Source organism: Xiphophorus couchianus, chromosome 12, assembly GCF_001444195.1.
Source record: "Xiphophorus couchianus chromosome 12, X_couchianus-1.0, whole genome shotgun sequence".
NCBI lineage: Eukaryota > Metazoa > Chordata > Actinopteri > Cyprinodontiformes > Poeciliidae > Xiphophorus > Xiphophorus couchianus.
This window is the reverse complement of record NC_040239.1, coordinates 30,043,193-30,058,967: the sequence shown is the minus strand read 5'-3', so window position 1 is coordinate 30,058,967 and position 15,775 is coordinate 30,043,193. Positions and strand designations below refer to the sequence as shown.

General features: G+C 41.9%; 3 protein-coding genes across 3 annotated transcripts; 1 reads left to right on the top strand and 2 right to left on the bottom strand.

Moving 5' to 3' along the window:
- Positions 1 to 217: 217 nt before the first annotated feature.
- On the top strand, positions 218 to 4,395 carry gucd1 (guanylyl cyclase domain containing 1). The gene is made up of 6 exons (XM_028034841.1): positions 218 to 550; positions 679 to 763; positions 939 to 1,104; positions 1,185 to 1,276; positions 2,446 to 2,687; positions 3,220 to 4,395. The coding sequence occupies exons 1-6, from the start codon at positions 544 to 546 to the stop codon at positions 3,309 to 3,311; spliced, it is 684 nt and encodes a 227-aa protein (XP_027890642.1). The 5' UTR covers positions 218 to 543; the 3' UTR covers positions 3,312 to 4,395.
- A 517-nt stretch (positions 4,396 to 4,912) lies between these two features.
- upb1 (ureidopropionase, beta) lies at positions 4,913 to 11,553 on the bottom strand. Its single transcript, XM_028034919.1, has 10 exons — positions 11,351 to 11,553; positions 10,354 to 10,525; positions 10,149 to 10,236; positions 8,786 to 8,880; positions 8,549 to 8,707; positions 8,301 to 8,470; positions 7,268 to 7,349; positions 7,149 to 7,191; positions 6,613 to 6,767; positions 4,913 to 5,122 (listed from the first exon to the last, which is right to left on the bottom strand). The coding sequence occupies exons 1-10, from the start codon at positions 11,452 to 11,454 to the stop codon at positions 5,039 to 5,041; spliced, it is 1,152 nt and encodes a 383-aa protein (XP_027890720.1). The 5' UTR covers positions 11,455 to 11,553; the 3' UTR covers positions 4,913 to 5,038.
- Positions 11,554 to 12,124: 571 nt separating this feature from the next.
- Positions 12,125 to 14,888, bottom strand: c8h22orf15 (chromosome 8 C22orf15 homolog). Its single transcript, XM_028034920.1, has 5 exons — positions 14,154 to 14,888; positions 13,986 to 14,072; positions 12,984 to 13,106; positions 12,620 to 12,694; positions 12,125 to 12,541 (listed from the first exon to the last, which is right to left on the bottom strand). Exons 1-5 carry the CDS (start codon positions 14,176 to 14,178, stop codon positions 12,432 to 12,434), a joined length of 420 nt encoding a protein of 139 aa, XP_027890721.1. The 5' UTR covers positions 14,179 to 14,888; the 3' UTR covers positions 12,125 to 12,431.
- Positions 14,889 to 15,775: the final 887 nt, after the last annotated feature.

Genomic DNA, 15,775 nt, shown 5'->3' with positions numbered 1-15,775 from the left:
TTTTCTTAAAACTGTAAAAAATAAATGAATGTTGAAGATGATGAAAACTTACATTTGTGAATATAAAAGTTGCCAAATGTACTAATTAGATTAATTGTCTATTTTCTGTCAGCGTTCGCATTCTTTCCATAAAATCCAAAAATTAAATGTTTATTATTGTTTACGTACCTTTTGGGGAGACTCCGCCGCACCGCAGGGGGCGGTATAATACTACCGGACAACGCAAGCAGCTTTTCAGAGTAAGCTAGCGAACAGCTGGGAAGGGAGGCAGGAGACAGAGGGAGAAGTAACGTCCTTCCCTCTCGTTGTTTTGCTGCTGTAGTTGATAATTGAATGTTTTTCTGGGAGTTCGTCTAGTAGCTGTCTTCAATTTGTAAGCAGCTAGCATGTCAGCGGTGTTACAGTGGGAGCTAAGCTAACAGCTGTGCAGCTCAGTTTGTTAGCATCGATGAGGGAAGCTAACCCCGCCTTCAGTGTGGTAAACAAGGCTCCCCACCTCGTCCTGACTTAGCTGGCCTCCTAACAACGACAGAAGCCAGCAGAATGACAGGTGAGACAAACACACCTGATAGCAAATTCTTTTATATGAACCAAGTTTTACATCTTTAATGGGCTCTTAGGTTTTATGGTTTTCTGGAGCCTTTTGTTAAGGGAAACTAACACGGCTGGTTTTCTCAGAGGATGCCATCCTGCTGAATGTACCCGTCATTCGGCAGCTGTACCACTGGGACTGTGGCTTAGCCTGCTCCAGGATGGTTCTGAAGTAAGTTTTGCTTTGTTATTCATTCTTTGAAACTCATCAGTCACTGAACACATCAGAGACCTAACGGAGCTGTCCTACTGGAAAAATGTTTAAAGTAAAAGTGAAACCGCCTCAGGGTTGCCGGTACGAACAAAGTCAGTCATTTTTTGGTGAAACCCGGGGTGTTGTCTGACAGGTACCTGCACCCGGTGAGTGATGAGGAGTTCCAGAGAGCATGCTGGGAGCTGCGGCTGACGGAGAGCGTGTGGACAATTGACCTGGCCTACCTCATGTGTCACCTAGGGGTCAAACACTGCTTTTGCACGCAGACTCTTGGTGTAGATAAAGGCTTTAAAAACCAGGTATGCTCCAGAGTCTGAGCGCACACTCCAATCTCTCTATGATCTGTGCACGAATGAATGTTTTCTGGTATGGTTCACAGTCGTTCTATAAGAAACATTTCGATACGGAGGAAGACCGGGTGAACAGACTGTTCCTCAAGGCGGAAAGCAAAGGTGTGGTGGTGAAGAAGTGGTGAGTTTTCTGTTTATTCTCTCTTCAAGACCTTTTAAAGTATGTAACTTTTATTTTTTACATATTTGTTAAAACTGTCACTGTGTTGTTTCTGACGGATAATCTTTGAAACAAATTGAGCTCCTCAGCTTTCTCCAAGTGCCAACTACAGAAATTCAGAAAGAACCAATAAGAGGCAGGAGGAAGGTTTTAGCAATAATAACATTCACGTATTCGCTGCTCAACTCCTGTTACGCTACATCTTGTCCCTCCGTCAGCTGAGCCTCCCATGAAAGCTAAGGCTAGTTAGCATAGCCACCAATAACGGTGGACAAACAGTTTTTCTGTAACTAAGTTGTTTCTCTGCCGTTAGCACGTTGAGTAGCTCATACATTAGCATTATTGACAGCGCTAAGACCCTCCTCTAGGCTGTGATTGGTTGTCATTGACTGGGAGCGGTGCATTTCTGTCAGAACATGGTGACATTTTAGCAAATGTAAAAAAAACAAAAAATTTTTAAAGTAGTAAAAATAAAATATGAGGGGATTACAGCTAATTTCTTTATTTTTTGCATCCCTTAAAATGTAGATGTTTGCCATATGAAAATGCCTCTAACTGATTATTTCAGAATAAATAATGGCTATAAAATATGATATAAATGATGTGTTAAGTTGTTAAATATGTCTATATTTACAGAGGAACCTGAAAAGGCATTTCTGATTCATCACCATTTATATGTGGTGTTTGTTAGAAAGCAGCCAGTGATGCTCGGCAGGATTTTCACTCTTATTCTAAAACAAATTTCAAATTACAGAGCTGACATTTTAAACTGTCTTTAGCATCTTAGATGAGGACTTGTATGTGAGAAATGTCCCAATCCAGTGTGTTCTGTAACTAGATTATTCAAAACAATTAAACAAAAAAGTAAACTGTAGGTTTAGTGTCACACCTCACTGGTTCTAAAAGGAGTTACGAGTTTGTTTGTTTTTCCCTTCAGTAACCATATACACACCGAAGAGTGTTACTGTGACATAGTACTGCTGCGTTTCTAACTAGAAAATATCAAATTTTCAGTTTCCTTTGTGGCTGCTTATCATATTCTGTCGAATCTATAGCTTCTCTCTCCATCCCCAGTTCCGCTGCCAGCTTTTGCTCAATAATCAAGTTTTGCTTTTCTTTTTTTTTTCTAGTTCAGTAACCATTCAGGAAATCCAGTCTCATCTGGAGCAGGGTCACGTGGCCATCGTGCTGGTCAACGCCGTTGTCCTGACGTGCGAGTCGTGCTCTTCGCCCGTCAAATACTGCTGCTTCCTGCCCGTGGGGCAGAAGTGTTTCTGCAGGAAGCCGGAGTACCAGGGCCACTTTGTGGTCGTGTGCGGCTTCAACAGGACCTCCGGCTGCGTCTTCTACAACAACCCTGCGTATAACGACCGTGAGTGACCTAGTTTGTTCAACGGGGAATGCAGTTTCACAGTTCTGTGTCGGTTCATGCTTAGTTTTCACCAGACGTTGATAAGACTGATCAAAAGCTGCTGCATCCTCCTTGTGTGAAACCGTATAGAACAGTTTAACTTCTAAAATCCGACTTTTTCATTTTCATTAGGCTGCAGGCAGCATTTAAGCAATGCTCATTTTCAGTTGTTAAGCACCTTTTGCTACCCAGTTATTATTCAGTTAATAGAAAAAACAATCAGCTCCACACTGTAGTGATAAGTCAAGCAGAAAGGAGCGTTCCACATGTGGTTTGAAGCATCCTTTGCTACAAATGAGCAAACATTCACTAGAGAAATGTTACTGCGTTTTAGGCAAGAAAATATTCTTTTGCTTTAAAAATGTATTGATATAATAATCGATTACTAAAATAATCATTAGTTGCAGCCTTCATACTGTTTTTCAAACTAATACTAACTCCTACTAACACTTATTGTTTTTAACCTTCGTGTGTGTGTGCGTGTGTTATCCAGGTGTGTGTTGCACCAGCGTTGGTAACTTTGAGGATGCCAGGCGGAGCTACGGAACAGATGAGGACATCCTCTTCGTCTTCAAACAGAGCTGATGGACAACGATAACGACCTTGGCTCTTCATCATCAGCCTGACTGCAGCAGCTCCCAGGTCCAGCGGCGCCACCTCTGGTCTGCTGTCAGAACTACAGCCAGCTTTTTCTTTTTCTTCCCATCTCGCTCCACACCTCAACAGTTCACCCCACTGATGGATGTAAATGTTCACAAGCCAAAACCTCTTCATCTCAGATGAATTATTTTTCTACTCCACTGCGTAAGATGAGCAGAGTGTTACTGTGACGTAGTGCAGTATTTTACTGTACTAATTGTACTATTTTTAATTTTGACGTCTACAACCGTTCCCGCTCAGCGGATCAGTGGAGCTGTTAAAACTCCTCGGAGTTTGGAAGAATTATTTGGGGAAAACGGGGCGTCGAATGTGAATTACCAGGGACTGACATGCGCATTATTCAGGGCTTCTCTTCACGACTGAGAGTATTATGTATTTACTCTACTTGTTGTGTTTGTTATTGATGTGAAGCTGCTCACCTTTAACCCCCTCTGCCCTCCAGCCTCGCCTCTACCTGCCTTTTAGGAAGACCCCACCGCTCCCTTTTCATCCACAAGAGTCTAGGAACAGGGAAAACGGAGCGTGGCGGTGTTTTGATCGTCTCAGGTATTCAACGTTCTGAAGCGTACCAGCTCTGGATCAACACAGTATGTTCTGTCTGCCGGACTCCGCGCGACACCGAGAGACAAAGGTTTGTTGGGTTCACTAACTTTACTGGAGAAACGACACGAGTCAAAGCGATTTGTCTCTGGTCGATGTCGATCGGATGGATTCTACTAACTCTAGGTGATTTTTCCTCATTGCCTCTGTTTTATTTATTTATTTTTTTTAAGTTGCGGTAATGTATATACGTCTTTGCACTACATTTCTTTTTGTTTTGTTTTTTTCATACCAGACTCGATTGTGTTATTTAAAAGTGAATCTTTTTCTAGTGCTACAAAATGTCCGCGCCATCTGCTCGTGCTGTCTGGTGGAAACAAACGGCCCGTTTTAAAACCACAATCTTTATTTTTTTTTAAAACATAGAACTGCATTTATTATGAGCTGTAATTAAAAGATTTCCACACACGCTGCGTTCAGTCTGTCTCTTTAGGTAGTCAATAAAATATTTTAAAGGGGCGGTGTTATGTAAAATTCACTTTTTTGATGGTTATGTTATGTCATCAAAAACATCTGGGGTGTTGCTCTGATTATTTCATGCATTTTGAGAAATCCTTTAATCTCCCGTGGCAACCATTCAGCTGGACAAGACAGCTGAATGACTTCCTGAAGGCGGAGCTTCAGAAAGAGCAGGACTTTTTAAAGAGACAGAGGCTCAATTTCAAAGTCAAATTTCTTTTGAGTCATATTTGATATTTATACATAACTTTTTCATAGCAACTGAAGGTAACACAGTTACTTGATTCTGCTATAAAATGACACTATATGCTTGGAAAACATAATACTGCCCCTTTAAAAAATTTTATTTTTTACCTAACTAAAGGAGGATAAATTATGAAAAGATTTTTTTTTTTATTTAGTCCAACCCAAGTGGACCCTTTAATTTATTAATTACCAGCTAATAGTTAATTTACCACACACTTGCATATGTTGAGACCAGGGTGCCTTTACTTGCTATCAGAAGTGACTGCATTAAATCTTCAAGCAGATTTTTACTAAACTGAACAATCACTTGATCATAGAGGGTGCTGCTCTTTGTGAGGAAATGCGTTCTACTCCTTTATTAATTTGGGTTTGAAGTCAGGTCTTACAGCCTCTCCCAGTTTTTCTGCGTACTCTGCATACCGCCCAGTCATCTGCAAAATAAGGTACAGGAAGCAGAATCAGTTGAACTGTAGATGAGAATGCAGTCATTATACTAATAACCATTTAGTACTAGAGGTCAAAAAGATGCATCTTAAAATGTATAGACATTTAGATTAATTACAGACAGATATACTCAAATAATTTCCTAGTGTTTTTTATTTTTGTTACATTTTTTTGTAGCGTAAGTGACCTTTAATGAAATGTTATGCTGGAAAGAGGCAGCCAGAAGTCTCATAGTCTCCATATGTGGCTCATCTGCTTCCCTGCAGCTTGTACTGTTCATTTTGATGATTATGACTTTCATCTAATGGAAATCAACATATCACCAAAAGATTCTGATTAATAAAATCTTAAAGCCATGTTTTAGGTATGTTGAAAGCTGCTGATGGTCAATTACTTCCTTCAACAAGATGGGAAAATGACAAAACATCGCTGCTAAAAAAAAAAAATCCCTGTTGAGTGCTGCAACCAAGCATGTCATTGGAAAGTTGAGTGGAAGGATAAAGTACATAACTACAACTTCCAGAAAATTGAGAGGCAACATGTACATGGATTGCATATGAGGTAAGTTTGTCCAGGACTTTACAACCACTAGTGCTTTTCTGGACGGAGGCTGGACTTCTCTTGTTTCTGATCAGATTTTGGATGAGATGTGAAACAGGAGAAGTTCATTTCCCTTCAGTTTTAGCTCTTGGGGTGACTGACAGTGCTAACCTCTTTCAGATTGTTTTTAGCTTGCTTCCGTCTCCTGAACAGTTTTGTGGCGATCGGGTCTGAATTTATCGTATTGTTTATCTTTTATCGTGATAAATTTTGATTTAGATAAATTCCAATAAATAAAGTTTAAAATGTTGTAAACCTGTCCTTATTGTCTGGATTGTTATATTTATTTATTTTAACCACTTTTCCTCATTGTATAATAAAGGTGTATCATTAAATATCAATAAAATTGAAAACATGATTGTTACGGTTTGCAGATTAGTGATATAAATCACACATCTTAATGTGACCAGAGTTCTAGAGAAGCGTATTACAAATTGTAATGTTTCTCAACCAAATTTGCTTTTGTGGGGCTTTGACTGATGTGTCACTTTTATTGTTATCACAATAGCACCACAGGATATCTATAAAACATTTAAGTCCATATCGCCCACTCCTAACTGAGATGCAGATTTCATTTTCCAGCAGATCACACAGCTACTGAGAGCACTGTACGGTACATGAATATGTTTTTCTACAAGTGACGCCTCTCTATTAAAAGTTTATTTTATTAGTGTGACGTAATCAAATTATTTGAGAAACTGAATTTTAAGTTTCTCTCAACTCTAAGCCATAGTCATCAAAAAATTAACAAGACAAAATGTCTGAAATACGTCGGTCTGAGTGATCATTTTAATACGACTTTCACTTTTTGTCACTTTCTGCACTGAATTATTAAACTAAAAATCGATAGCTCTCTGAAGGAGACTGAATGTTTTACCTTAAAGCTCCATTTGTCGCTGACTTGTCTGTTGAGGTTCAGATCCAGCTCCACCACCAGCAGTCCGTCACGGGTCCTGGAGAGGCCCGGCGTGCGGCTGCCGTCAGGACCAGCCACATAACTGGACCCATAGAAGTGACCAAAGTCATGGTGAGCTGGAAGGAAAAGCACAAGAGCTGTTGTTGTTGTTGTTGTTGTCTTATAAACGTTTCGTTTGGTGGGAGATTTCCTCACATTTTGTCAGGTTACAAAAACAAACTTTGCTGTATTTTATTGGGATTTTATGTGATTGATTGTGCTTTGGGTTGGTTTATCACATAAATTCAAACTAAATTATACTGAAGTTGCGGAGTGGAATAAAACAAAATGTGAGAAGGTCAAAGAGATATAAATACTTTGACTAGACTTGTGATAAAGTTTCAGCTTCCTATAAGGTTACAACAAAACATTCACGGTAGCTGCTATAACTACTTTGTGTTGCTGAAATGTTATGAAAAACACAAAAACATTCTAAACTTGAGAGAAGAACTGTATACCTTTCTTTCCATCTCCAGATGTGAATTCACTTTTGAAGTGTTCCTGTTGAAAACATATTTTCCTACATGATTAAATCTGTTCTCCTGAGTCAACGTCAGCTAGTGCTGCAGAAACTCACTGTCCCAACACGGTTGATGGCACACGTAAAGCAGTGATTGGCTATCGCTGCGTTCCTGGCCTCGATCGGCCACATGGGCTCACTGTGGAGGACAAACACAGCTTTCTGTACACAAACAGAGGAAATCACTGGCAACAATAAACAACAAACTCTGTTCTCAAATGTCATTAAAGCTGCACAAAATATAGCTCTAACCCTAACAAAATCAAGCTAGTCCACGTCCTGCCTGAGCTGCTACTGCCGTCTGAAGAAACGGACCGCTCCCGGTCAACAACCAACCAATCAAAGCAAGGAGGCGGGTCTTAGCGCTGTCAATCAATGTTGTGTAAATGTGCTAATGACGGAGAAACAACTTGCTATTTCAGGAAAACTGTTTATCCACCATGGTTTTTAATCTCAACATTGTTTCTAGTTAATTTGAAACTTTTGGAGCTTAGAAATATCCTTGTTTTTTTCTAGAGAATTTGAGTTTTTTGGCAGAAATGTTCTTCTTTTAGTTTCCCATCGACAATGACCCTAATACGCCGTGGTATATCTACTTCCGCTAAGGTCTGAAAATCAGCCACTGTCCTGTTTTCCTCTGCCGTGAGAGAGAACTTACTGACAGTGTGCACATGTGGTCAACAATAGTTGCTCCACCGCTGCCAACTTGTTGACTTTCTTGCTATATTTAGTAACATTCCACACACACAAAAAAAAATCGGTATCAGACATATTTGGAATTGACAGATGAGGCTTTTTAAAGATTATTAAAACTGCAAATAGGAAACCCATTTTACTAATAAGTAAGTTACTCTGAAGAGAATCAACCAGTTTGAGACCTAGCCTCAATGAAAATTTGTATTCGGATTTAAGTTATCATTTTTCTATGACATTTGCTTTTTCACGTTTTCAAAATAAACATTTCATCATCATTGACATGAGAACACGTGGGAAGGCTGAAATAGATGCTTGGAAGAAGAAGCAGCAGAAACTCGTAGTCAAATCATTATTTATACATTTCTTTCTCTCTCTCTCTCATCCCGTTTCCTACCTGAGAGCTCCAACGGTGGCAGAGGGGTTGAAGATGATCTCCGCTCCGTTCATGCTGTACATGAACCAGTTGAGTGGGTGGTGGCGCCCGTAGCAGATATTCACAGCGAGCTTCCCGAACTGCGTCTGGAACACCGTGTGGCCCGTGTCGCCCTCCATGTAATACGTGGACTAAGGGTGAGGAGCGAAACACAAGTGTTCTGCTGAGCTCCACAGCTGCAGGGAGCTCATGGCGTGCCTGCTGCTAACCTCGTTAAAGTCTCCGACCCTGGGAATGTGGTTCTTCCGACTCTTCCCCAGCACGCTTCCTGAATTGGAGATCACCACCGCTGTGTTCCACAGAGTGCTGTGCAGCTCCTCTCGCTCAAGAATTGGGGAGATGACCACCATGTTGTATTTTTTGGCAAGCTAGCGGGCAGGATGAGAAAGAGGAGGAAGGGTTGCGCGTTGTATTACCTTAGCGCCAGCAACGTTGGGTTATCTCACCTCCTGGCAGAACCGCGTGGTGTTCCCTTCCTCTGCAGACTCTGCAAACTCCGTCCACGGCTCTTTCTCCCGAGTGCAGAAAGCAAACGGCATGGCTGTAAACACACAGACCCGGTTCATGTATCATGAATATTTTTACAAACACTTAATGGTCTGTTAGATTAAAACTAGTTCCAGTCGATTAACTAATACCGTCCGCTCAGACCTTCTTTTAGTGTTGTAGTTTGGCAACCAGCAGAGGGAGCCGTTGGTCATCGTTTAGCGGAGCCAGTGGATACAGAAATAAAGATGGCGGGTCCATACCAGAACGGGCAAGAGACGCAATCCAAACAGAATTTGGTGTGGAAGGCAAAATACGTTTTATGCGGTTCTGTTTTGAAAAATATTAACACTCGCCTTATGCTTATAACTAAACAGAGGCACTTCGGCTGAACTGCATGGCGGAGCAGCGTCAAATTACTGATGTGCTACGAAGGCAAGGATGGGATGACAGAAAAGCAGAGGGGATAATGCAGAAAAATTGATGGAAAAAACATATCACTAAGTGAGGTGGATTTACAGGGCTGTCATGAACTAACGCTGCAGAATGTAACTTAATTTTTTTTTTTAATTAGCTTTTATGTTTGTTAAAACTGTCAACATGTCGTGACAGTATAGTATGAGATGGATAAGCCTTCTCCCAGTGCTAACCAGAAACAGCCAATCAGAGCCAGGAGTTGGAAATAAACAACCTCTATTTCCCCCTTTACCCCAAGTCCCCTGGTTTCTCTGTCAGCGATGGCCACTTATGTCCTTGTTTTCCTTTAACGGTAAGTTGCTTCTCCACCATTAGCACATTTAGCAGTGAGAACATGGGGTTGATTGACAGCGCTAGGACCCTCCTCCTGGCTCTGATTGGTTGTTTTTGGTCGGGAGCTCAGGGAGGAGATTGATGTTATCACAAATTATCTGTCTTGTACCATGCCGTCACGACACGGCGGCAATCTGAACAAATATGAATATGAAATAAAAGTTACATAATGCAGTTTTAATGCTCTCCATGGAGCGAAGTCTTTAGCCTTCCTTCAAGAGTAACCACAGATGGCACTTCTATCTGTGTTACACTTTATTCTTGTCCTACTATACTGTTTAAATAAGTAAAAGCGTATTCAGTCAGTGTTTAATACAGGTAGCACAAAATAATGTTTTGTTCTTTTTTTTTTAAAATTCAGAATATAAAAATGTTGCCCTTCATCAACAGCTCTGTTGACACAAGAGAAAACTCAACCCTTTAAGAAAATTCCCACTTACTAATTAGTCGTCAGTCAATCGATAAGCTCAATCAGCTTTAGATTAAGTGAGTGTATTCGCCGTGTGAACTCACTCCAGGTCTCCTGGAAGCAGATGACGTTAACGCCACACATGGCGGCTACCTCCACGATCTCCCCGACGCGGCTGTGCGTGGCGCCGACCTGCGAGCAGCAGGAGAAGATTTCATGTGTGCAATCCAGCACGTTCCACACTGGACCACTGAGAAACGGATCCGCCGGCCTTTGGCCGCGTCTGGATCTGAAACGTGTGGTGCTGACCTGGTCCAGGATGGGGGCGTCGGTAGGCAGGACGATGCGGTGCTGAACCAGGCCCACTCGGACTCTTCTGGGCGGCCTCAGCTGCTCCTGCGCGGCGTCAAACGTGTAGCCTTTCAGCTCAAACCGGCGCTCGGCTGCAGCTTCCACGGCGCAGGATGGGAGAGCCAACTTCCTGTGAAAACATCAGAGTCCTGCCTGAGCCCAGCAGGGAAGCATGGCGGCGGCGGCATCATGCTGCACAGAAAGGCTCTTCCAGGAGTTGGAATGGTTGACTGGAACATTAACCCAGGCTAAAGGAATGAAGTTTCTTTGACAAAACACGTCACTTGAGCTGAGAAGGAAAAAAATGCTCTCTCTCTCTTGGCATCACAGAAATCTGACATGATTTGATGCCAGAAAAAAACTTTGAAAAAAACAAAGCTGGTTAGAAACACTTCCTAATCACTCTGATGGATCTGCCAAGAAAACTGGGAAATGATCCTTTTAAAGATGCCCAGTTGACAGTAATGGAGCATGAAGGTACATGGAGGGTTCGAAGGTCAAAGATGCCAAAAATATCACAAGTTAAACAAAATGTTGGGAGAATCAGAGTAAGATTTGACTCGTTCTTCACGAATCTGCAGCTGACTTTAGGGACACGGCCATCAAAAGTGAATCTTTGACATTTAGGGTTGAATTTCAGCATTAAAAGAAAGAAAATGTTGAGCTGGACCAAATCATATTTTGTGGACATTTTATTTTTAAGGGTTTTTGCACGTTTTTACCAGCGGCGCCAACAAATGAGTTCAAATCATTCGCCCTACTTATGATTTAATATCGTTTGAACGTTTCAGCTGTTCATTCTCCCTCTGCGTGTTGTTTCGCAGCCCCGAGGGGCCCTGACCAAAGTCCGCTCTGCAGAATAATAATTTACCAGGAACAAGCGGAGAGTTAAAAAAAAAAGAAATCACAGCTCTATCAGCACCATGAACAGAAATGCAATAAACGAAGAACTCACGGCGTTTCTCTCCCGAACAGGAGACGTTTCACTTCCGCCAGCTCGGCCTCCGGAAGGTGGGACTCCAGAGATTTCTCCAGCGACTCAAACTCACATGCGGACATTTTTTTGCGACTTCTTTGCGCTTGCACCTCCGCGGCAGCGCCTGGTATCCTCCGGTTCCTGTCTGTGTTTGCTCGTGTTTCACTCGTTGTGCAGCTTATCTGTGTTTTTATCTGTGTCACTGGCCGAACTGGATGCGCAGACAGGGGCGTCTCTAGAAAGTTTTGCAAAGGGGTGGCAGGATGGGGGGGGCGCTGATAATCTCGGAGTGGCTATACCAGAATATTTGGATGTTTATTTGCATTTGTTGTTATGGTGAAACTTAAGGGGTTTTTTTGTTGTTGTTTTTTCTGCGTTAACCTAATAGCCTGAAAATTCATGTTCTTCAAATTGTGTTTAGCGACATGTTGAAAATAAATAATAATAACAAATTGCAATATTTCTTCCTAAAACTTCTACTATTTGTTTCCTCGATATGCAAAGCTGGTACAGACATATTGAAAAGGATTTAAAGCTGCAGTGAGAGAAAAAATTAGACGACCAGAATATTTTAGGTAGAGCACAGTCCTGCTCTATTTGCTGCTGGTCAGTCGCATTACTCCATATGGATCACAGTGAGATTCACTGGACCTTAGTCTCTTGTTGTCATGAGACGACAACAAGGAGACGCACCGACCTGGAGCCAGACATTCATTTTAACAGCAGCAGAAATTTACAACGTTTGCACAAATGGAGAGGGAGAGAAGAAAACTTTAATATACTGCAGTGACTGGAGATGTGCTGAGTTTAGAAAATCTAACAGTGGCTGTAACATAGAGTGCGTCTTGAAAGCAAAAGTAGACATTACACTTTGGTTAGTGTTAATATAAACTTCTTTCATTACATAAATCAGTACATTACATATCAGTTGACAGAGCCGATTACTAACAGTGGAAACATTTAACCTGTTGGTTTTGCTGTGAGAGACGGCGGTTCACTTTTTGATGTGAAAACCAACATTACAAGCTAAGGAACAATAAGGAAATGAAATTATAAATATTTAAGATTTCTTATTCCTGTCAGTTGAGATGTTTTTACTCCTCTGTGTCCGCAACCTTCTGGCATTTCTCTCTGTCTCTTGGTTGGGATTTGATAGTTTCCTCACCAGTTCTGCAATAAACACAACAGGCGTCAGAAAATGATTTGGCCAGCAGGGGGACCTAACGAGCCACTAGTAGTTTTCATCACCTGTAAACTCCGGGTGGCTCTCGGTGTTGTTCAGGAGAGAGACATATTTGCAATCCCCCGATTCTTCATTTCCTTCTAGGAAAAAAATTTAAAAAAATCATAAACACCCATAGCAGTCAGCTGCTGCCCTTCAGCACCACGTGGCTTCAAAAACAAAACATCGGGGCAGCAACATGTGCAGTATTTCACTTCAGGTTCCCTGTGAAACCTCTAATCCTAATTGTGTCGTGTGTTCTCGATCTAATAACGATGGGATCTGATAAGTCTGCTCAGACTTGATCCAGCTTTGAGGAAGCTTTGCAGATCTGAGCAGTTGTTCCTGTGAAGACGTGCTGACGGAGCGGAGCGGGCGAGGCGGACTCACGGCAGACCCGCAGGAGGACGTAGAGCCGCCTGGCTGCCAGCACGCTGCCGGCCGGGGCCCCGCTGTGCTGCAGCGGCTCCAGGTTCATCACGCGGCCCCCGCTGTCCATCAGCTCCACGCGCTCTACGGAGGGAAGGTTCGGCTGAGGACAGGTCCAAAAAATGGTGCAAATGTTATAAGTTCAGGTTCCTGAAATGTACGACTGTCAGGGGCGCAGCGGTACATTTCTGAGGTTTATGCGGACTGTAGCATCAACTGTAGTGATGCTGTAAGTCCTCTTAATAGACTGAAATGACTTACCAACTGTCTGTGTGTGTGTGTGTGTGTGTGTGTGTGTGTGTGTGTGTGAAATTGTATCTCATACAATTTCTCATAAAATTTCCAAAAGTTGAAAGGTTATGACCTTACAAACTCAGAAAATTTGCAACGGTAATTTTTTTTTTTTAAAACTTTTTTGAACAAAAATTTTTTCTTGTTTTTTCCAAGAAAATCTCTGAAATGATACTTTTTAAAATTTTTTTTATATATTTTTTTTTTAGAAAATGTCCAACTTTTCAAACTCAGAAATGTCCATATTTTTAGAAAATGTCTGCGATCCGCCGCTCAGATGAAAGAATCGGTCAACAGGTCAACTCCTGTCAGATGCATTTTCAAAGTCCAGACCTGAATCTCCTTGAAAACTTGTGTCAAGACTTGATCACTGAGGTTCACAGACTTAGAGGAGAAACTGCAGTTAAATAAGATTCAATTGACTCAGGGAGCCAAACACAAATTTTCTACTATGTATAATTTTTCTTTATCACTTAACAGGTGTTTATTTTACACGTTAATCCCAGCAGTATGCATTGAAGGTTTTGGCTGAAACATGAGAAAATAGAAAAAGTCCAAGGAGTTCAAAAACTACTGCATGAATGAAGATGAAAGTTGAAAACAGAAGTTTGTTTGGTTAAACGTTCATGTTAAATAGTTTAATTTGGAGCCATGACTGACCCGTTCAGTTACCTTTGAAGTCCAGGCCACACTTTTCCTTCAGGTGATGGATGAAGTTGACCAGTTTACAGTTTAGGTTTAACATTTCCATCCTGCCGTCTGCCAAGATAAGCTCCTTTGTCAAACCAGCAACAGCAGAAATCAACAGTATTGCAATCTGAGTACAGGAAATGTTCTGACCTCCAAACAGGACAGTGACAAACATCCTCCAGCGCCGGCTGTGTTTCGGCTCCACAGCTCCAACCAACTCAACCACGAGCTGAAATGTAACGCAGAGTCCAGAACAGACACCAAATCCACACAGAAAACCGCTCCCTCTTGCGGTGCGCGCTTTTTGTTTCCTACGAACTCAGTGCTAAAGTGAACGAATGTCCCAGCTAACTGTACACACACACACTTCCCTGAATTCACCTCTTCTTTTCCTTCACAAAGCTCCAGTCTTGTAAATGAGACAAAGACCTGCTGATGCTCGTGTCCATGGAGTCTCTACAAACAGAAACTCTGGCTCTCTGCCTCTCGTCGATGTTTACTGGTCGGTAATGCCAAGACTGAGGGAAAGAATGGACTTTATAGTTTCGCTGCTCATGCTGGGTAAAGAATCCAGTCCATATTTGCAGGTTGTGCAATCCGTACAGCATTACAAGAGTCCTAAACTACGGCATGTCTGCTGTAGATCGCTTCCAGTTCAGAGGAACCAAGCTTTTCTCCTGACCTGAGATGATCCTAACACACAGACGCTGTCAGAAGAAGGTCCAGCAGAGACTATGCTTCCTCATCATGTGCTCTGCCATAATTTAGTCAGTTCTGTGTTTATCCAGTTTGGTTTGGTTCAACATAAAACATTTCAGGACCAGAATGCAATGACCAATGAGGTCTGCAGAGAGGAGATCTTACCCTTTCATTCTTCCAGGACTTGTCTAGGATCAAGAAAAGGTCACCTAACATCTCTGCAGACCCCACATATCCTGGACACAAACTGTTTCAATTGTACCTTCAGGCCTACAGGGTGCTATTTGCAAAAACTAAACTGAAGTCAAATTCTTTGTTTGTGTGCGCAAAGTGAGGAGGTAATTCAGCCATTTGGTTCAGGCATGTTGGACCAGAGACGGATCTTAAAGCTGCAGGACGTCGGCCCTACAGAGGCCCGGAGCTGAATACCACTTCTATCCACTGAGGGGTGGAGCTGAGGCCAATGCCCAACCAATGGCTGTGAAATTATGGTCAGTAAAGCAGGTCTGTACTTTTGGCAGAGTGGGTGAGTATCATGTCCTGCTTGAAAATGAAAATAATGCTTGTCAGCAGAGGGAAGCTCCACTCTTCCTCCAGACTCCGGTACCTTGAATTCTAAATAAAATGATAAAACTGTTTGTTTGGTTTTTTTAAAATTTGAAAATAGGACTTTGGACCACTATGTAATAACCCAGTCTCTGTTCACTTTAGTCCAGGTCAGAGACTTTGTCTCTGGTTGGGGAGTGGCTTATGAAGAATCCCTCAGTTGGATCCGTGTCCCATGTTGTGGCTTTTGAACAAAATTCCGTTTTGGGCTTTTCTACACTTTAGCTTAGATGTTATTTTCTCCTGATACATAAAACCTCTAAGGACACGGTGTGCTTTCTTCTTATCATGACTCTGCACGATATCATCGGCATGGTATCTGTATCGGCCGATACTTCCTGTAGAATTTAATATCGGCCATTCCATCAAAATAATTCACTGATATAAAAGGCGTTACTTTTATATGACAGACCAGTGACAATGGTGCCTGCATCACAGAACAGCATCATAAGAAACTGCTAAGTATT